Raw genomic sequence first — 21987 nt, forward strand, 5'->3', positions numbered from 1 at the left:
TTACAAATCAAGAAGGGAGAGGAATGTTTTCCTAATACTAGCCCAGTTCTTGGGCATGAGAGGTGGCTCCATGGGTAAAGTGCTCGCTTCCAAATCCTGGCCATGTGAGTGTCATCCCTGCAGCTCACAATAGAGAGAAAAGTTGTCTTCTGACCTCTACATGTGTGCTGTGGCACGTGTGCACCTGGCACCTAAACCGTGGTACCTAAACACACACACCCCCCTAAACCATGGTACCTAAACACACACACACACACACACACACACCCCTAAACCATGGTACCTTAACACACACATACACACACACAGAAACACACCCCTAAACCATGGTACCTAAACACACACATACACACACACACACACACACACACACACACCTAAACCATGGTACCTAAACACACACACACACACACACACATTACCATGTACATTCTCCAACACACACAAATGCACGCACACATACTAACATACACACCATGCACACGCACACATGCACGCATACGCGCACCATGCACATTCTTACACACATGCACACATACACAGGGTTCTTCTTCACAGAGGACTTGGGAAGAAAGACCTGAAATGTTCATCCTTGTCTTAAGCAGTGTGGAGAGAGGGGTGTTTTGGAGATTACTCTAAAAGGGTGAGATTGTTTACTCTCCTTGCTGAGAGAACGGTTGGAGGGAGGGACACAGCTCTGCAAGACACATGTAGTGACCACTATCGGAGCATTAAGTAGGGAAGGCATACAGATTTGGGGGGTTGTAACTTTTTGTTTTCAGTCGCGTTAGGAATGGAGCCCAGGGCTTTTCGATTTTTTTATTTTTTGGTTGTTTTGAGACAGGGTAGCCTGTCTCTCTGTGTAGCCTTGCCTGTCCTGGAACTCACTCTGTAGACCTGGCTGGCCTCGAACGCATAGAGATCTGCCTGTCTCTGTCTCCCAGACTGCTGGGATTACAGGCCTGCACCACTGCACCCGTTTGTTTGTTTGTTTGTTTGTTTTTTCATTTTTTAACGATGGGGTCTTGTGTGTCTCAGCTCTGTACCTGAGGAAGACCTTAAACTCCTGCTCAGCTTGGCTCCACCTCCTGAGAGCAGGGTCACAGGTGTGCACTTTCACGCCCTGGGCTAATCAAGTCTGAGGGCTGGGCGGGAGGCGTCAAGCGTGCTAGGCGAGCCTGCTACTAACTGAGCACCAGCCCTAGGCTCCACTCCAGGGCCCGACGTTTAACCAGTGTAAGTTATTTGAAACACGTATAACTTAGCCAAATTACAAATTCAGTTGAGGGTGGCTGGGCGTGGTGGCGCATTTCTGAAAACTCTAGCAGTCAAGAGGCTGAGGCAGGAGGACCATAATTTCCCAGGCCAGGTCAGCTTGCTCTGGCGTGGGTGGGGGGTGGGGGGTGGGTGGAGGCAGAAGAAAAACAAAGCCCTCGGGTTTCATAGAAGAGGCACGGAGGGGTATACTTGGCAGCGGTCACACAGACTTCCACACAACAAGGCTGTTTGTTGTTCCCCCCGGTCGTAAATGCTTCCTGGCAGTTCTCCTAGAGGTTGCTTTGTGGGTTTGCACTTTTCAGCGGAGCAACATGGGCAGGCAGGATCAGGCATGCCGCGTCTCAGCTGAGGGCTCTTACAGGTTTTCAGCAGCAGCTGGACCGCGCAAGCCAGAGCAGAAGCGGAGGAGGTGCCCGCCACCGGGTGGTTACAAGAACCTGCTTCTACAGGACAGGGCTCCGTGGCACAGGTACACGCTAAGTCTGCCCCAGAGGAATCTGATAGAGGTGCGATTGCGATTCTGATCTGGGAACTGTTTACGAATCTACCATTCGTTCTGTGTGGGCCGCGGGCCAGGGGCTCTGAGCTCACCACCCCGCAGCCGGCCGTACAATCTCTTCTTTGTTGTGCCAGGGGTGAATAAGAATGAGGCAAGAGCTGGACCGACCTCTTTCATGCCTTTCCAAGTGTAGACTGGCTGGAAGCAGCCAGGGCTTACTTCTCCCAGAGGTGACACCCAGGGGTAGATACCAAAGGCTGGCTTTCCAGAGTGGTGGCATGGTCACACAGCTCCGGCCTGGGATGCCATTCTCCAGGCTGTGAGAACTGTTTCTTTAAGGAGTTGAAGTTTGTCTTAGTGTTACGCTGAAGCAATACGCGCCCTGGTAGGTAGGTGTAGTGGCATAGACTTGTAATCCTAGCGCTCCCGCCTGAGACAGGGACCTCTGGGACTCTGGGCAAGAATGGGCTGCATAAACAAGATACTGGGGGGGAAAAAAAGCAAGTGGGCGTGTTGGGATGCTTGAGATCTCAGCAAAGTAGGATTTCAGGGCTTGCCTTATTGAGGCCAGCCTGTCTGGGCTACGTGAGACCCTGTGTGTCAACCTGGCCAGTGGAGTTGCTCAGGGGGTAAAGGTGTTTGCCATGCAAGGCTGGTTTGATTCCCAGAATTCACATATAGGTTCAGAGAACCCACTTCACAAGATTGTCTTCTGACTGCCCCTCCCCCCACATACACACACACACACACATACACACACACACACATACACACACACATATTAAAGAGGAAAGGTTGGCAAGGATCACTGGGATGGCTTAGCAGGTAAAGGCTATTTATTTATTTATTTATTTATTTATTTAGAGACAGGCTTTCTCTGTGTAGTCTTGGCTGTCCTGGATTTGCCATGTAGACCAGGCTGGCCTCGAACTCATAAAGATCCGCCTGCCTCTGCCTCCCGAGTGCTGGGATTAAAGGCGTGCGCCACCACTGCCTGGCTTTAGGTAAAGGCTCTTGCTTGCCAACCCTGACGACCTGATAGCTTGAGTTTGATCCTCAGGACCCACATGGTAGAAGGAACACACCCCCAAAAATAAGTATAGTTAAAAAGAAAGGGCGGGCGGCAAGATGGCTCAGTGGGTAAGGGTGCTGGCTGCCAAGTTTGACAACCTGAGTTTGATCCCAGGGACCCTCATGGCGGAAGGAGAGAACCGACTCTTGTGCCTCGTCCTCAGGTCTCCTCACGCGTGCCGTGGCATGTGTGCTCATACAGAGAATTATTATTTATTCGTTTGGCTTTCGAGACAAGGTTTCTTTGGTGTAGCCCTGACTATCCTGGAACTTGCTCTGTAGACCAAGCTGGCCTCGAACTTACAGAGGTCTGCCCTCCTCTCCCTCCAGAGTGTTTCAGGGTAAAAGTGTGAGCCACCACCACAGACCTGGACTAGTTCAGTATATACACCAGACCGGTCTTGAACTCAGAGGCACCTGCCTGCCTCTGCCTCTCCAGTGCTGCAGTTAAAGGCCTGCCATTTTAAAAACAAAAAGTATTTATTTTTATTATGTGTACATTGGTGTTTTGACTGCATGTATGTCTGTGTGATGGTGTCAGATCTCCTGGAACAGGAGTTAAAGACAGTTGTGAGCTGCCATGTGGGTGCTGGACGAGAAGCCATTGCTCTTCATCACTGAGCCATCTCTCCACCCCCACCCCCACCCCCACTCCCCACCCTTTTTAAGGGTGAAGAGTTGGAGGAGAGTTCAGTTGCCTAGGGGTCCATTCCCAGCACCTGGAGAAGATCAGGTGCGCTTGCTCAGGCCTCTGACCCCAGCATTGTAGAAGATCAGGTGTGCTTGCACAGGCCTGTGACCCCAGCATTGTAGAAGATCAGGTACGCTTGCACAGGCCTGTGATCCCAGCACCTGGAGAAGATCAGGTGCGCTTGCACAGGCCTGTGACCCCAGCATTGCAGAAGATCAGGTGCGCTTGCACAGGCCTGTGATCCCAGCATTGCAGAAGATCAGGTGCGCTTGCACAGGCCTGTGACCCCAGCACCTGGACAAGATCAGGTGCGCTTGCACAGGCCTGTGATCCTAGCATTGTTTTCCGAGAAGATAGGTCTGTTTAGAACCCTATGGAGTAAGGTTTCATCCATTGCATTAATGCTGTGGCAAGCTTGATGAGAATTAGGTGAGGGTGGATCCTCTTGGCTCAGGTAAATAGTTAACCCTAGTAATGTATTAGATAACAGATGCTGTGGAAATCAATTCAGCGGAAATCGATTCCGCGCTCATGTGACCTGCCGGCCCGCCTGTCAGTGAGCAGTGAGCACACCCAGCTGCTGAGGACAGCGGTTCTTGCACTGCTGACCTCAGGGCTGTAGAAATTACGTGAGGAGAGATGTGCCAACACTTCGGAGGATGCGAACAGAGCTCATGCGACCTGTGGACAGGTCACTCCCCTCATCCCAATGAGTCTGACCATTAAGATTCTGAGGCCGGTAGAGGCAAAAGCCATTATACCTCTGCTACTGCTCAAGTGGCTACTCAAACATCTGGGTTCTCCCTATTGATGCTGCTGGAGGGGGGGGAGGCGCGGGGAATGAACGGTGGCCTGGGGGTGGGGGATGGGTTCCCTCCCTCTCATGGAGAAATACTTGCCGGGGGAGGAAAACATACAGAAGATTGGCTGTTGTAGTAGTTTATCTGGGATGGGTAGGAGTAAAGCACAACAGAAAAAAAATTTCAAGATTTTTTAGTTTGCTTTTTTTCTGGAGAGAGGGTTTCATGTAGCTGTGGATGGCCTTGAACCCCTGACCTTCCTGCTTCTACCTCCCAAATGCTGGGATTACAGTGTGTGCCACTGTGCCCAGTATGTGTATATACACACATGTATACATCTATGTACGGTGCTGGGGGCTGGTTGGATGTAGCGCTTCTATCAGGGGAGCTGGATCCTCGGCCCTTATCTTCGCTTTCTTTTCAAGATTTATTTATTATGTACACAGGGTTTTGCCTGCATGTACACTTGCATGCCAGAAGATCTCACTATAGATGGTTGTGACCCACCATGTGGTTGCTGGGAATTAAACTCAGGACCTTTGGAAGAACTCTAAACCTCTGAGCCATCTCTCCAGCCCTTCGTTTTTCTTAAAAGAAAACAAACAAACAAAAAAAAAAAACCACACAGCTAGACTTGGTACACACGTGTAATCTCAGCACTCAGGAGTCTGAGGCAGGAGGATTGCTGTGATTTAAAGCCAACCTGAGGTACAGTTAGAGCCTGTCTCAAAACAGACCAGTGAGATGGCTCAGTGGGAAAAGGCACATGCTGCCATGCCTCATGACTGGAGTTTAATCTCTAAGTCTGACATAGTGGAAAGAGAGGGGACCAACCAGCCCCAAAAGTTGTCTTCTGACCACCACATGCTATGCACGTGCACATAAATATGCACACACAGTTACAATCATTACAAAAAAATTTAAAAATTGTAATTTTCTCAAAAACTCAAAGAGGAAGACAGCAGAGTCTCCTTATTCTGAAGATGAGAGGGTCACAGAGATTGAGAATTGCTCTAAGTTTATTGGCAGGTCAGTAGAATTGCGTGCAAAATTTTTGTTTTTGTTTTTTCAAGACAAGGTTTCTCTGTTTTAGCCTTGGCTGTCCTATAATTCACTCTGTAGACCAGGCTGGCCTTGAACTCATAGAGATTCGCCTGCCTCTGCCTCCCAAGTGCTGGAATTAAAGGCGTGTGAAACCATCACTGAGCAAAAAAACATTAAAAAAAAAAAAAAGGTTTGGTGGCTCACGTATATAATCCCAGGACCTGAGGGAAGGAAAGGCCAGAAGATCCCAAATGTTGTGGGCCAGCCTGGGCCATAGAGTGAGACTCTTGACTTAAAAAAACCAAATGAAACCAAACCTGCTAAACAGACGAACAGCACGTGTGTACTGTGCTACGTCAGGTCTTCCTCCTGAGTTCATGGCTCTAGTGCACCAAGTCCTTTGAAGCTCAAGTTCAGAGCAAAAGACCTCAAGGCCAGCAAAACGGCTCAGTGGGTAAAGGCACTGGCGGCCAAGCCTGACGAACTGAGTTCGATCCCAGAGGCACACATGGTGGAAGGCAAAGGCTGACCCCTCAAGTTGTCCTCTGATCTCTATGCACAACGTGGCTCACATACCCACTCTCCACACACAATAAACACATACTGCAATAAGAACCCCAACAGAACAGTGTGCACATGTGTGGTGTGCACATGTATGGTGTGCACACCTGCCATCCCGGCCCTGACCGATGGAGACAGGAGGCAGCAGGCTGCTCTTGGCTACATACTTAGACCCTGGGTCCAAAAATATCCCACCAGCTAAGTAAACAAAACAAAATAAAACAAAAGGTCTCAATCGTGCAAGATGTGAAAAGTAAGAGGATTTTATTTTATATGTTCTTGGAGAAAACCATTCGCATGTAAAAATTAGACATCTGATAGGAGATTTAGTTATATTTTATTTTACATATATCAATTTGTAGGGCAGACATAATTCTCCATTTTCAATGGGACTTCCACATGATTACAGTCACAAAATTGGCACACTATATTAAAAAACAAAACCAAATGGAGACAGACAGAATCTGAAGCTTTATGCCAACGTAGGCCCAGCGTGCATTGCCCTGCTGACAACGTCTTGCAAGTGTCTGCTGTGAGCTTACCAAAATAGGTCACAAACGGTGGCTTACAAAATAAAACCTCTTTTCCAAGAGCTACTTGTTTTATAGAAAAATATTACAAATAAACTTAGTGCTAGTTGAGGTGTGGGGTGTGCTGCTGGATGCAGCCCTTAGGACACGGTGCCTGGTGGAGACTGCACGGCTATTGGATGCACCGTGGCCACCCTTCCAGCTCAGGGGGGCACTCTCAGCCTGCCTGCTGACTGACCAAAAGTTGAACGATCATAACATTTGCCACCAATGGGTAACACTCATAGTTTGTCCTAGTTTGAGACAAAACAAAAACAAAAAACCAACAACTACTCAGGAAACATGACATTATTTGTATTTCTTCCTGAAGGAAGGAAATTTGTAGAAATCTGTGATCATAAGACAGTTTTGGTTTTTTGTTTTTGTTTTAATAGCAAGGAATAGCTGATTCTTTTTCACAGCTGGGATTTTACTCAGAAATGATTCAAATTTTAAGTTTGGTTTTTGAGACAGGGTCTCGCTATGCAAGCCCAGTACTCCAAGCTGGGCTGAAACTCTCTACGTAGCCCAGGTTAGCCTGGGGCTTATTGTAATTCTCCTGCCTCCGCTCCCTGAGTGCTAAGCTACCACACCCGGCTTCAAATGATCACGTGTTTTCCTGAAGGGCTGGAGGCTGCTCCAATTAGTTCAATCCTCCTGCTTTCCCTTCGCATGATTACGTAAAGGTTAAGGAAATCTTACAAGCTATGTACAGCAGTTTACACCTCGGGGTTTTCACTTGATGGATGAATGGGGCTGGGGAAATGAAGTCATGACATCTATCCGTCACAGACGCCTGCGTAGGCACAGGGAAGGTCACTGGAGGGGCGAGGTCTTGAGCGGGATCATGATCCTGGACTCCATTTCCTGAATGAGTGGGACTGAAAAAGAAGACGGACATTATTGGCCTGGCCTTTCCAGACACACCGGGCTTGCGAAGATGCGCTAACAAGGCGCATGCGCAGACCAGAAACTCTTGCTGTTAGAAAGTGCCAGTAAAGGGACTGGTTGCCGCAGCAGAAACAGGCGACGCCACCAACTAGGATGTTAACTGAAGCAGAAAGGAGAGAGGGTCGACCAGGAGAGCTGCTGCTTGGTGGGAAAGCAGAAAAGTCTTGGCTGTGAAGAGCAGCGCTTTCTCAAAAGGTTCTTTAAACTAAGACAAACAGGCAAGAACCCAAATGACGCTGGGTCGAAGTGTGTGTGTAGCAGGAAAAGGGGGTGGCTCGGTGGGTCAAGATGCCTGTCACCTGTCACCAAGTCTGAAACCAGCATGGTGGAAGGAGGGACCAGACTGGCACGAACTGCCCACTGACATTCGCATGCGTGCTCCGTGGTGGGTCCCTTCCCCCAGCCTAAGAGCAGCACACATGAAAGTGAATATAAAAAAAAGGGGTTTGGGTGGTTTTTTTTTTTTTTTCATTTTTAAATTTGTACAAACTACTTCTGTGGACTGGAACACATCCCCGAAACTGATGAGAAGTTTAAGAGGAGATCACAAATGGGCGTGGTAGCTCCCACCTGTAATCCAGTGGGTGGGAGGCTCAGGTGCCTGAGCTGTATGAGAGAGACCCTGTATCAAAACAACAGAGGACTAAAACACAAAGGACACAAAATTACATACAGTCACAGGACTCTGTTTACTCTGTGCCTGGCCTCCACTCTCTATTTAACCAAGGAAGACAGACACTGAACTGTGACCCTCCTACCTGCACTGTCCAAGTGCTGAGATGGTGTCTGATTTTTTTTTCTTTTTAACTAAAAGACAAGCTATTTCTACTTTGTAGTCTGCTCTCTTCTAAGTAAGTGTGCAGCTTAAATACCCATCACAATTAACTTTATGCCAATCTCTGAGTTTGAGGCCAGCGTGGTCTACATAGTGAGTTCCAGGATAGCCAGGGCTACACAGTGAGGCCCTGTCTAGGAAAACCAAACAAAAATTAGCTTTATGATTACTTTTTTTATTTTTAGTGTTATGGATGAAGGCCAGGGTTAAGTCATATCCTCAGCCCCAATCTCATTGTCATTATTATTACTGCTGATATTTGTTACTGGGAAGCCCAGTTTATCTTGGAGCATTCTTTTAGGCATAGTCTTTTAAACATGGATGCCATCATACCCACTTAGAAAAATATTCTTTTAAATTCATGCATTGCTATTTTGAGGAGTTGATGGTTTTAATGAAGAAACTTTAAAAAAAATTATATATATATTTTTTTACAGAACAAAGAAACCTTTTAAAAAAAGTAATATTAAAAAATTAAGGAGGTCCACATTTTTTTTCTTTTTGAAGTGCACACCTTTGATCCAGCACTTAGGAAGCAGAAACAGGTAGGTCTCTCTGAGTTTGAGGCCAAGCTGGTCTAAATAGTTGAGTTCTAGGACAGCCAGGGAATAAAGTAATTAAATTTAAAAAATTAAGCTATCCACATGTCTGAAAATTCTACCAGGCAATATTCCTATCTGTCTTCTTCTTTAAAAATAACTTTATTTATTAATGATACGCAATGAGTGTTTTGTCTGTTTTGTGCCCATGGAGGCCAGAAAAAGGCATTGGAGTCCCTAGACCTGGAGTTACAGTGGTTGTGAGGCTCTGTGGGGTGCCCTGGAGAAGCAGCCAAGGCTCCAGGTTTCCAGCCCCCTTTCTGCCTTTTTGCCAGCCTATTCTGGCCCTCTGCTTGCCATCCTCCTGCCTCAGCTTCCCAAAGTGCTTAAGCCACCACACTGGGTTAAAGAATCAAGAATCTTTTTTACTTTTTGGGCTTTTTTTTTGTTTTGTTTTGTTTTTGTTTTTGTTTTTTTCTGAGACAGGGTTTCTCTGTGTAATAGTCTTGGCTGTCCTGGACTCACTTTGTAGACCAGGCTGGCCTCGACTCACATTGATCTGCCTGCCTTTGTCTCCTGAGTGCTAGGATTAAAACATGCCCCACCACGCCTAGCTCAGAATCAAGATTCTTAATTTAAGACAGTACTTAAACTGGGCGTGGTTGGGAGGCAGAGGCAGACGGATCACTGTGAGTTCAAGGCCAGCCTTGTCTACAAAGGGAGTCCAGGACAGCCAAGGCTACACATAGAAACCCTGTCTCAAAAACAAAGTAGAACAAAAAAGTTAGTACTTAGGAAAAAAAAATCGGTCCATCTCATGTCTTGTTAACCTTATCGTCACATCCTATACTGTCACACCTGCATTTTTAAAACGCACACTCAAAGCCGGAAGCTGGAAAGAGTCGGCGCAGCTTACCCGTGTAGTACACCAGCTCCTCCCAGCCATGCTTGTGCCAGGCTGCGTTCCGTATGTCTTCCCTGGTCTGAAGGTCTTTATAAGCTTAAACACAAGCACGAGAAGAAGATGTGAGTCACACACGAAGCCCGCATCCCAGGGGCACAGGCATTCAGCATGTAGTGAGCCATTTCAGTTTCTCTGACACTGTTTTGGCCACTCAGTGACTGACGTGGAAAGTCGCACGCAGGGACTGAGAGAAGCAGGGTTAGGCTTCCGGGAGATGGGACGCCATCTGCTCTCAGGGTGTATACTCCAGGGAGCAGGAGACAGCTTTACAGAGTGAGGAAGCTTTTTCAATAACACACTGCACTTATGACTAGGAACTCTCAGCTAAGCCCTGGCCTTTGCCCCCCAAGGGCTGGGGTTACAGGCATGTACAACATGACCCTGGTAAAACACGTGCATTTGTTTGATTTTTAAATTTAAATTTTTGCCTTATGTGTATGGATGTTTTGTCTGTGTTTATGCGTGCACGCATGTAGGTATGTGTGTATGTGCATGGTGAGTTGCCACGGGGGCCAGAAGACAGCCAGGGTCCTGGAACTGCAGTAACAGGTGGCCGAGGCACCGTGTGAGTGCTGGTAGGTGAACAGGTCCTCCACAAGCACAGGCAGCGCTCTTAACCAGTGAGTCATCTCGCCAGCTCTAGAGCACACACTACTTTCTGTTATTGTTTTTTGATGTTTGTCTGTAGCTCTGTGCATTTGAGAACGCAGATCTCTGTGGAGCTAAATCTGTGCTCAGCAGGCAGTGCACCACTCAGGACGAGGCTGCCCGTGGGGGCTGTGACGATGAAGGGTTACTGGCATAATCTAGCATTAGGACAGGGTTTTGGTTTCTTAAATGCTAGGTAAACTCAGCTGAGCAGAAGAGTGCTGGCTGCCGCAGGGGGTTCTGGGAGAGATGAAGAATAAAGGAGAAGTTTTTTTTTCTTCTTTTTGCCCTTTTTTGCCTCAATGTATCCACTGAGGCTTAACTTCACCGTGCCTATGCTACTATGTAACCAGTGTGCACTCTTTGTGGGGATTTTTCTTCTTTTTTTTCCTGATGAAGACTGAATCCAGGGCCTTGCACATGCTAGGCAATTGTCCTACCACCGGGCCATAATCTTGCTTATTTTTCGTTTATTTATGTGTACGTATGTATATGTGACTTATGCCCTGTGAGTGCAGGTGCCTGTAGAGCCCAGAAGAGCATCAGATCCCCGAGGTCTGGCCTTACTGACCTCGGGTTCTCTAGAAGAACAGTGAGGCCTTAATTATTGTGCCGTCTCTCCAGACCCTGGTAGTTTAGTTGTTTTCTTGTCTTAATTTTTGTTTATGTTTGCAATGAGATATAATTATATCCACTCTCCCCCTCGCCGTGATGCTTCCTACCTCTTCAGTGGCCTGTTTTGTTGCTTGCTTGCTTGTTTGTTTTGACCCTTGCTCTGACACCTGCCATGCAGCCCATGGTGGTGGGGACTCTCAATCCCCCTATCTCAGCGTCCTGAGTGCAGGGACTATAGCCCTGTGCCACCTTACCTAACTTTAGTTGGTGACTTGTTACCCATCCGCTGACCTGATGCTATTGGCCTCGTTGTTTTAGACAGCCCAGCGTTTACCACCCACACGTGACATTTGCATTTGCTGTAGTGTTTGAGGCTACCCCACTGTTGATTACAACTTAATTAGTAAAGAATTCTTCAGTCCCAGCAGCAAGTCACAAAAGAAGGAAAAATACACATACCCCAAAGATGATGCACCATATAGAGCTGCCCAATTTGAGAGAAGAAGCCCCCGACTGCCTCTTGGTTGTCCTGTCTGAAGCGAATGGCGCGGGCCCTGGGAGAGAAAAGCAGTGTTCCCATGGTTAAGGAAGAGTTGGTGGGCGCCCGGGTGTGCTCACGCACACTGGAAATCCCAGCACTTAGAAGGCAAAGGCAGGAGGTTCTGCAGTAAGTTAGAGGCCAGCCTGGGCTACACAGTGAGTCCAGGCTAGCCTGGGCTATGCAGTGAGATCCTTTATAGCAAATCAAGGAATCAGACTACTTTTTCCACTCAGAGCCAACTGTTAGAAATGAAGACAGATTTCTTTTAATGCATATCAAATTATTAAATACAATCAAGTTTTTATTTTATTTTGGGGGGAAGTTAGGACCTCATTCTGTATCCCAGGCAAGCCTAGAACTTATATATAACCCAATGATCTCAAACTTATGATGATTTTCTTGCCTTAGTTTCCCAGTATTTGAAAGGCTAATTATTTTTGTGAGAAGTAGAATATATTTAATGATGACTTTTCATTTTTTAATTTTTTAAAAAAGATTTATTTATTTATTTATTATGTATACAGTGCTCTGGCTGCATGTACACTTGCACGCCAGAAGAGGGTGCATTATAGGTGGTTGTGAGCCACCACGTGGTTGCTGGGAATTGAACTCAGGACCTCTGGAAGAGCAGGCAGTACTCTTAACCTCTGAGCCATCTCTCCAGCCCCATTTTTTAATTTTTTAAAAGATTTATTTATTATTTATTTATACAGTGTTCTGCCCACATGTGCGTCTGCATGCCAGAAGAGGGCACCAGATCTCATTATAGATGGTTGTGAGCCACCATGTGTTGCTGGGAATTGAACTCAGGACCTCTGGAAGAGCAGACAGTGTTCTTATCCGCTGAGCCATCTGTCCAGCGCCAAGTCACTTTTAAAAAATGGGTGACAGCTGCTGTTATGGACTACACTCCAGGGTGGGCTTACTCTGGGATTAGTCAGCCAACACAAATTGGAATCCATGGGTTTATTAGGCGAGAGACAAGAGAAGGCCATGAAGATGGGTGAAGGGGGTGGTGATAGGGGAAGTTGGAGACGGTGACTGAATGTGGTCAAAATGCATTATAAAGCCGGGCATGGTAGCACACGCCTTTAATCCCAGCACTGGGGAGGCAGAGGCAGGGGGATCACTGTGAGTTCGAGGACAGCTTGGTCTACAATGTGATTCCAGGACAGCCAAGGCTACACAGAGAAACCCTGTCTCGAAAAACCAAACAAAAAAGCATTGTATAAAACTCTCAAAGAGAAGGCTGGAGAGATGGCTCAGAGGTTAAGAGCACCGTCTGTTCTTCCAGAGGCCCTGAGTTCAATTCCCAGCAACCACATGGTTGCTCACAACCATCTGTAATGAGATCTGGTGTGCAGGTGTACATGCAGGCAGAATACTGTACACATGAAAAAAAAAACTCAGAGAATTAATAAAAACACTATTTTAAAAAGAATTGTTTTGTGCCAGGTGAAGTGGTACACACCTTTAACCGCAGCACTCAGGAGGCAGAGGCAGGTGAATTGCTGTGAGTTTGAGGCCAGCCTAGTCTACAGAGTGCCTTGTGCAACAAAACAACAACAACAACAAAAGCAACAACAAAAAAGAATTGCTTCATTGGGAGAAAGAGAAGGACTCTAGACACACAACACCTAAAATGCTAAAAGGTACTATATCTATGGGGGACCCACTCCTTTGGGTTAAAATAGACATAATGGAATGAGCACGCCTTTAATCCCAGCACTCAGGAGGTAGAGGCAGGCAGATTGCTGTGAGTTCGAGGCCAGCCTGGTCTACAAAGTAAGTCCAGGACAGCCAAGGCTACACAGGATAACCCTGTCTTAAAAAAATAAAAAGAAAGAAAGAGATAAAGGGACATTCTTTCACATTCTTTCACTGCAGAAAGAGACTCTGTGGCCTTCTGGACAGGTTATGGGGTACTGTGAGGAGGTCCCTTCTTGGCAGCATGCTCCATGCTATACTCAGTACTCTCACTAACACAAATGAAGCTGCCTCTAGCTTTTTATTTTATTTTATTTTTTTCTGAGAAAATTGCATACATGTGTGCTACTGATGCACACAGCATAGAGTTGTGAGTGAAATGGTTTAAAATGGGCATCTGGGGTCTGGAGAGATGGCTCAGTGTGAAGAGCATCTGCTGGTCTTCTAGAGGACCTAAATTTCAATTCCCTATTTCCCTGTCAGGGGGCTCATGACCACCTGAACTCCTACCTTCAAAAAATTTAGTGCCCTCTGCTGGCCTCCACAGGTACATGCATGTGTATGCACACACACCTACACACATTTAAAACGGATAAAAACAAATCATTAAAAAACAGTCTTTTGGGTCTGGAGAGATGATCAGCAGTTAAGAGCACTGACTGCTTTTCCAGAGCTCCTGAGTTCAATTCCAAGCAACCACATGGTGGCTCATAACCATCTATAATGTGATCTAATACCCTCTTCTGGAGTGCAGGACTACATGCACTGTACAGGTAGAGCACAGTATAAAAAATAAATAAATAAATAAATAAATAAATAAATAAATAAATACCCTCCAAAACAACTAACCAACTAACCAAACACAAAACGCCTCTTCCTTTTCAAGATTTAACACTACCAAAAAAAAAAAGTGCATCAGTTTTGTTTTGCTTTTTTCAAGACAGGGTCTCTCTGTGTAGCCTTAGCTGTCCTGGACTCTCTCTGTAGACCAGGCTGGCTTTGAACTCACAGAGATCCGCCTGCCTCTGCCTCCTGAGTGCTAGGGTTAAAGGCTCGGCCAGTTTTGTTGTTGTTGTTTTGTTTTTTAACTTAAACATCATCTTCTACTGGCACCAGGCACTCTGTTTTCACATTCAGTGAGATCATTTGAAATCTTGACAATGCTTAAAAATGTATTTCCCCCAAATCAACTTTCTATCATCCCTGATAAATACGAAGACAGGGGCTTCAAATGATGTAGGGATCCGACCTCACCAGGAGAGCAAAGCTGGAGTCTAACAAGGGTGTCTTCACCATGGACCACCCAGAAAACTCGTATTAATACTCCCCATGACTGTGGCTTGGTCTCAGACACACAAAGGGCTTAGCATCCTCATTTATTTAAATGACCAAAATGAAAAATACGCTACTAGCTTCTACAATGAGAGGATACTTTTTTTTTTCAAGACAAGGTTTCTCTATGTAGCCTTGGTTGTCCTGGTCTCACTTTGTAGACCAGGCTGTCCTTGAACTCACAAAGATCCACCTGCTTCTGCCTCCCCAAGTTCTGGGATTACAGGTGTGTGCCACCGCACCCGGCTGAGATAGAGTCTTACTATGTTAGCCCAGGCTGGCCTTGAAAGCACGATCTTGCCTCAGTTTGCCAAATGCTAGGACTACAGGATTATACCACGATGGCCAGGAAGGAATGAAAGTCTCCAGCTGGCCTGACTGGTGCGTTCTCTTACTGGTAGAAAACTACAGACTGAATTCTAACAACTTAACAGGGCTCAGAAACAGGTGTAACCTGTCGTATTAGTGATGAAGCTAGCCAGATGAAGTCCACTACACACACACACACACACACACACACACACACACACACACACACACACACAAACACACACACACACCCTCTGCTCTCATGCATGTGCACTGAGCATTGCAAACACGGCCCCACTGAGGCTTCCAGGTGCCTGCTGTGCAGGCCCCATAGATTATCCATAAATTATACAGTTATCAGGAAAATTACAAATGCGGTCAATTATCTCGAATTAAGGAAATCAACTGAACTGTGCACTATAAATGCTCAGGAGGATGAAGAAGGAAGTCTTTCATTGACAGTAATAAAATATCTGGATTATTCATTTCATTCTGAGGTTTTCCAATTCGGTTATGGAAGGCAAAGAAAATATACTTGCCGTAGCCTGGTAATAATGACAAGTGTGTGCTGCGGAGGAGACCACCATCTTAATAGTTACCTACGTGCCAAATACAAATCAAATGCTGAACTGGCTACACAGAGTTTAACAGAACTGAGTAACCTCAACGTAGCCCCTGGATTCCCTGTGAAAAAAGAGTAATTAGTAGCATCCTGGTTGTGTGGACATCTAAACTTAAGTTACAGGCTAAAACAGTGGTTCTCAACCTACGGGCTGCAACCCCCTTGTTGGGGTCCAACAACCCTTTCACAGGGTCACCTAAGACCATCAGAAAACACAGATGGTTACATTATGATTCAGAACGGTAGCAAAATCACAGTTATGAAATAGCGATGAAAATAATTTCATGGCTGGGGGTCACCACAACACGAGGAACGGCGTTTAAGGGACAGAGCGTTTGGAAGGTTGAGATGCACTGGGTTAAAGTGGACGGCTCAAAAACATGAACAGAACCCCTTGGGAAAGTGGTACCTACTTATCACAATATATAACCAACTATCTGCTGCTGCTTTTTTGCTTGTTTCGGGCAGGGTCCCAGCACCCCAGGCTGCTCTCAGACTTGCTATGTGGCTGAGGATAGCCTTGATCTCCTGCCTCTACCTCCTGAGTGCTGGGAGCGCACTGTGCACTACCGCACCTAGCCTGACTGAGCTTTTGTGGTGAGCCTAAGAACCTGTGCCTAGTTCACACTCATAGAGACTTTCCCTAAGCCTTTTTCTAACGGCTTCGTGCTTTACCTCTTACATTACAGGAAATGTGTATTTTTATTTTGCACGTATGAGTGCTTACCTCCACATATGTCCACGCACTGTGTGTGTGTGCAGTGCCCTCAGAGTCGAGTAAAGGGCATCAGACCCCCGGAACTGGAGCTACAGATAGCTGTGATCTGCCATGGGTGCTAAGAGGCACAGGTACCCTACAAGAGCAGCAAGGCTCTTACCTACTGAGCCATCTCTCCAAACTCTTAAGTTTCCTCATTTTTTTTTCATAACGTGAAGCAGGTGTGTAAACTCACTCTTTTTTCTTCATATGCCATCCCCCCCTCACCCAGCACCTTTTGATGAAATAACTATCTTCTCTCACCAGAGGAAGATTTACTTTGGCATATTTGTCAAAAAGAACCTGTCCATGGAAGCAATCAAGTGCTAATTTCTAGTCCTTCTCTCCTGTACCACTGATCTATATACTTGTCCATGTGCCAAGACTACACTTTAAAAATTATTTTAATTTTATGTGCATTGCTGTTTGCCTGTATGACGGTGTCAGATCTTAAAGTTAGACATAGTTGTGAGCTGCTATGTGGGGGGCTGGGGATTGAACCTGGGTCCTATGGAAGAACAGTCAATACTCTTGACCACTGAGCTGTTTGTTTGTTTGTTGGTTGGTTGGTTGTTTTCTTTCAAGCAGGGTTTCTCTGTGTAGCTTTGGCTGTCCTGGTCTCACTTTGTAGACCAGGCTGGCCTGGAACTCACATCCATCTGCCTGCCTCTGCCTCCCAAGTGCTGGGATTAAAGGCATACGCCACCATACCTGGCCTTTGTTTTGTTTTTTTTTTAAAAGACAATATCTCCCAGTGTATCACAGGCTGGCATCTAACCTGTGGAAATCTTCCTGCTAGCATTGCAGGCATAAGCCACAACAGAAGGCTTACGATACCAGCTCTCAGAGAGAACCATCAATTTTCCTACTTGGCTCATTTAAGCTTGTGTTGGTACTTTGCTACTCAAATTACAAAAAGGAAAACAACTGCATCATCAACCCAAACTGCTCTGTTGATGGAAAACCCAGATTCCTGAAGAGTTACCCCTGAGGGGGTACATAGAACAGTCTTACAGAGGGCTGTGCCTGTGTCTGCAGGGCCTTCTTTTGGAGGGCTATATGCTAAAGTGGCTACGCACTGGCTCAAGAGTCTGGACCAGAGGCTGAGACCTAAACAGGACTGGCCATGGCTTAGTCAGTTATTTATGTATTTATTTATTTTTGGTTTTTTCAAACAGGGTTTCTCTGCGGGTAGCCTTGGCTGTCCTAGACTTACTTTGTAGACCAGGTTGGCCTCGAACTCACAGCGATCTGCCTGCCTCTGCCTCCTGAGTGCTAGGATTAAAGGCCTGCGCCACCACACTTGGCCCGGTCATTTATTTTTGTGTATATGTTGTTTTTTTTGTTGTTGTTGTTGTTTTGTTTTTTATTGGGACAGGGTCTTGTTATGTCTTGTGACTGTCCCACTTTAGCCTCTTAAATGGTTGGGTTATATGTGATGTTAATATGCTTGTGTTAATAATTATGGAAGCTTAGGAATAGGTATACAATGGGGATCCATTATATTGTTCTCTCTAGTTTTGTACATGCTTGAATTTTTTCATAAAAACATAAAACAGTAATCTGAATAAATTACTTAAATAAAAATTAGAGAAGAAACAGAGTGGACAGAATTCACTGGAATTATAACAACATAGTTTGCAAATCATCATGTATTCTTTTAAAATTTATTCTATAAGTAAAAGAACATTTTTGGCTGTAAAAAAAGAAAAAAAAAAAAAAAAGAAAGAAACATAAAACAAAGCCATATAAACCAGGGGCCAGCAAGACCCTCAGGGGTGAGAGGCCGTGCTGCCAGCCCTGATGACCTGAGTTTCATCCTTGGGACCCGTACGGCAGAAGGAGAGAGGCAGCCCTGGAAGCTGTCCTCTGACCTCCACAGCATGGCCTACCAACAGGAGATTAAAGAGGACAAATGAGGTAGGGGCTGGAGAGACGGCTCTGTAGTTAAGAGTCCAGGCTGTTCTCCTAGAGGACCCAGGTTTGGTTCCCAGCACCTACATGGTGGGTAGCAAACATCTGTACCTCCACTTCCAGAGGATCCAACACAATCTTTTGGACTTTGTGGCTACTGCATGCATGTAGTGCAAAGACAGACATGCAGACAGGATGATTAGACATACAAAACAAAAATAAATCCTAAAGAAGGATGGGAGAGTGTATCTGTAACCTGCTTACTTTGGAGGTGGAGCAGGAGGAACATTTGAGCCCAGGCCTTTTTTTTTTCCCTAAAGATTTATTTATTTATTTAAGATAAGTGCTCTATCTGCATGTGCACCTGCATATCAGAAGAAGGCATCAGATCACATTATAGATGGTTGTAAGCCACCATGTGGTTGCTGGGAATTGAACTCAGGACCTCTTGGAAGAGCTGACGGTGCTCTTAACCCCTGAGCCATCTCTCCAGCCCCGAGCCTAGGCTTTCTAGTCTAGCCTAGCAGCATAGTGAGAAACTGTATGAAAGGGCAGCATCAAGGTAAGGCATTTACGGTTTTTAATTAATTAATTAATTAATTTATTTATTTATTGTGTATACAGTGTTCTACCTGCATGTACACCTGCACACCAGAAGAGGGCATCAGATTACATTATGGATGGTTGTAAGCCACCATGTGGTTGCTGGGAATTGAACTCAGGACCTCTTGGAAGAGCTGATGGTGCTCTTAACCCCTGAGCCATCTCTCCAGCCCTGAGCCCAGGCTTTCTAGTCTAGCCTAGCAGCATAGTGAGAAACTGTATGAAAGGGCAGCATCAAGGTAAGGCATTTATGGTTTTTAATTTATTTATTTATTGTGTATACAGTGTTCTACCTGCATGTACACCTGCACACCAGAAGAGGACATCAGATCACATTATGGATGGTTGTAAACCACCATGTGGTAGCTGGGAATTGAACTCAGGACCTCTGGCCCAGTGCTCTTAACCTCTGAGCTAATCTCCAGCCCTGAAGGTTTGTTTGTTTGTTTGTTTAAGCTAAGGATTTACTGTATGAGCCAGGTGTGGGGCGCACACCTGTGGTCCAGGAAGCTGCAAGGTAGAAGCACAAGGATCAGGGTTCAAGGCTGGCCTTGGCCACATGGTGAGCTGGGATAGGACATGATCTCAAAAAAGCAAAACAAACGAATTCACGGCGGCGTGGCTAAAAAGAATCTGTTAATGAGGCTTACAGACTCAGCATAATAATACACTTACCAGTAATTGCCCCATTCAATCATTGTTCCCGGCTGAAAGAGAATTTAGATTTTGGTCAGTAGTGTGTAAAAACAGACTAGGCGCAAAGCCGTGAGTATCTGCTGTGCTCCTATGCCATCACTTAGTATTCTATGGTGCCACACGAGAAGATAACCCACATACAGTGTAGGAGCAAGCCATCCACAAATGAGAAAACCACTGCCAGTCCATCATTTGATGTGCTGACGGACCTCTTTCCATTTTCCCAGCACAAAGGTGATGGTTAGATGACATTTAATGCCGGGAAGGATGAAGGACATACACAGAGTGAAGCTGGCTAATGGGTACCATGACATGTTTCCTAGTGTAAGTAACTAGATGGCATCAGTAAGAACAAGCTATATCCGGGATGTTCTTTTTAGTATACAAAAGGGACATATCTAGAAAGTTGTAAAGAACTCACTCTCATTTAAAAAACATTATTTTTCAAGACAGGGTTTCTCAAAACCCATGGCTGTCCTGGACTAACTCTGTAGACTAGGCTGGCCTCGAACTCACAGTGATCTGCCTGCCTCTGCCTCCCTGAGTGCTGGGATTACAGGTGTGCGCCACCGTGCTTGACTTCGTTTTTAATTTTTTTATTCAGTTCTTTTTGCTGTTGTCTTTTGAGACATGATTTCTCTATGTAGCCATAGCTTTCCTGAAATTTGCAGTAGGAGAGAGAAACATTTTTTTGTGTGTTGATTCCAAGAGTGGGATGAGGAACAGACTTGTGAGAGAGCAGGATGTTTTTCTACTTAGAAGTCGAACCACTTTGTGGGGAAGCTTGGATGTTGCCAGCTGAAAACATCCTAGCAGAGACTCTAGGCCATAAAATACATGGCCAAAACAGGAGGCTTTAGAGAGGACTTGGGATTGTTTTGGCTGTTCAGCAAAACTTCGAGAGATGCAAGGCTTTGGCCCTGGGCTTTGGGCTCCGGCTAAGGCTCTGAGCCTCAGCTGCTGTTCCAGGTTCCAGCCGCAACCTTGGTTGAATTGCGGGTTTGTTGAAGGCCTGCTCACTCTGCCGGGAGAATCATTCCTCGGAACTGATATCCTTAAGGTTTCATTATTGTGTTCTTTAATCTCCTTTTCCTATTATTTGGGTTAGTTGGGCTGTAAGTGAGGTATGCTCTGTTAGTGAGTTCATAATAAAGTATAATTGTGAAGAAAATTGAGCCTACAACTTGCTATATAGACCAGGGTGGCTTTGAACAGAGATTTGCCTGCCTTTGCATCCCAAGCGCCACCATGCCTGGCTCACTTTCCTTCTCACTCATACAGTGCTGTACAGCTTGTGTTTGTTAGGCCCCCATGGCTCAACAAGAGTAGTTGCTATATTGTGCTTGGTTCTGCACTTGAGGTCGTTCCTCTAAAAAACAAAATGCTTTTGGGGGCTGGGGATGGAATGTAGCCAGGCATGCACTAAGCTTTGGGTCTAAGCCAGCACTGTGTACACTGGGTGTGGCAGCGCACACCTGTGATCCCAGGGTTCAGGAGGAGGAAGCAGGAGGACCAAGAGTTTAGGGCTATCCCCGGCTACATACAGTTTGAAGGCAGCCTCAAAAAACATTCGGAAAAACATCAAGTAATAAGCATTATACATAATGCCATAAATACAAAAGAACTTAGCAGAAGAGAAGGGATGAAAAAGAGGGGAAAAAAGGAAAACAAGAAAGAATATATGCTGAGGGGGTGGGGACACAAGACAAATAAAAATATAAGCCGATGTGGTGGTGGATGTCTGTAACCCCAGCACTCAGGAGATGCAGCAGAAGGTGCTCAAGTTCGAGGCCAGCTTGGGGTGTGGGAGAATCCCTTTTCCAATCACTGCCACCACCTCTGAAAAATAAACGCTAAAATACACGAGATAAGACACTAAATACACAAAACAAGACCTTGCTTCTGTTTTACTGCCTGCATCAGGACACATTATAAGGAGCGTGGGCCTGCCTTTGCTACTTACTCGGAGTTGGTAGGACCTGAGTTCGTATATATTGGGTCCTGATCTTGGCACTGGCTCGTTCCAAAAACTGAACTCCAACAGCAGCTGGTTCTTCCGTGAGAGAAGCATGTCACTTCTGGCCTTACGGAAATTTACAAATTCCTTTGGGTGAAAAAAAAATGCTCATGAAATCTTCGGATACTTACATATACTTTAGTAACAACTACATCCCACAAGATATGGTTATAAATAAGATCATCTTCAGTGTCCCATGCCCCCCAAATCCCAGACAGGGTTTCTCTGTGTAGCATTTTCTGTCCTGGGACTCACTCTGTACACCAGGCTGGCCTCTGACTCAGAGATCCACCTGCCCCTGCCTCCTGATTGCTGGCACTAAAGGTGTGTGCTGCTACGCCCAGCATCCATCTTAGCTTTTAGCTATTGCATTGAAATAATGAATACAGCATCCCCCCTCACTTCCTAAGATACCCAGGTTTTT

General features: G+C 45.8%; 1 protein-coding gene and 1 long non-coding RNA gene across 3 annotated transcripts in view; one reads left to right on the plus strand and one right to left on the minus strand.

Moving 5' to 3' along the window:
* The first annotated feature begins 1128 nt into the window (after positions 1–1128).
* Positions 1129–21987, plus strand: part of LOC311586517 — a 45564-nt gene continuing 24705 nt past the window's right edge. The window contains exons 1-2 of the long non-coding RNA XR_014775552.1: positions 1129–1236; positions 1640–1747. This is a non-coding gene — a long non-coding RNA (uncharacterized lncRNA). The remainder of the gene's footprint in view (positions 1237–1639; positions 1748–21987) is intronic.
* The window catches only part of NIPSNAP2 (nipsnap homolog 2), a 31327-nt gene continuing 15531 nt past the window's right edge, over positions 6192–21987 (minus strand). For both annotated transcript variants that reach the window (XM_084762576.1, XM_084762575.1), the window contains 5 exons: positions 21510–21650; positions 19526–19557; positions 11525–11619; positions 9755–9838; positions 6192–7394 (listed from right to left, as the gene is read on the minus strand). In XM_084762576.1, the coding sequence (XP_084618702.1) occupies positions 7330–7394; positions 9755–9838; positions 11525–11619; positions 19526–19557; positions 21510–21650 (417 nt within the window). In that variant the 3' untranslated portion in view covers positions 6192–7329. The remainder of the gene's footprint in view (positions 7395–9754; positions 9839–11524; positions 11620–19525; positions 19558–21509; positions 21651–21987) is intronic.

The sequence above is a fragment of the Acomys minous genome, assembly GCF_964271855.1.
Source record: "Acomys minous genome assembly, chromosome: 16".
NCBI lineage: Eukaryota > Metazoa > Chordata > Mammalia > Rodentia > Muridae > Acomys > Acomys minous.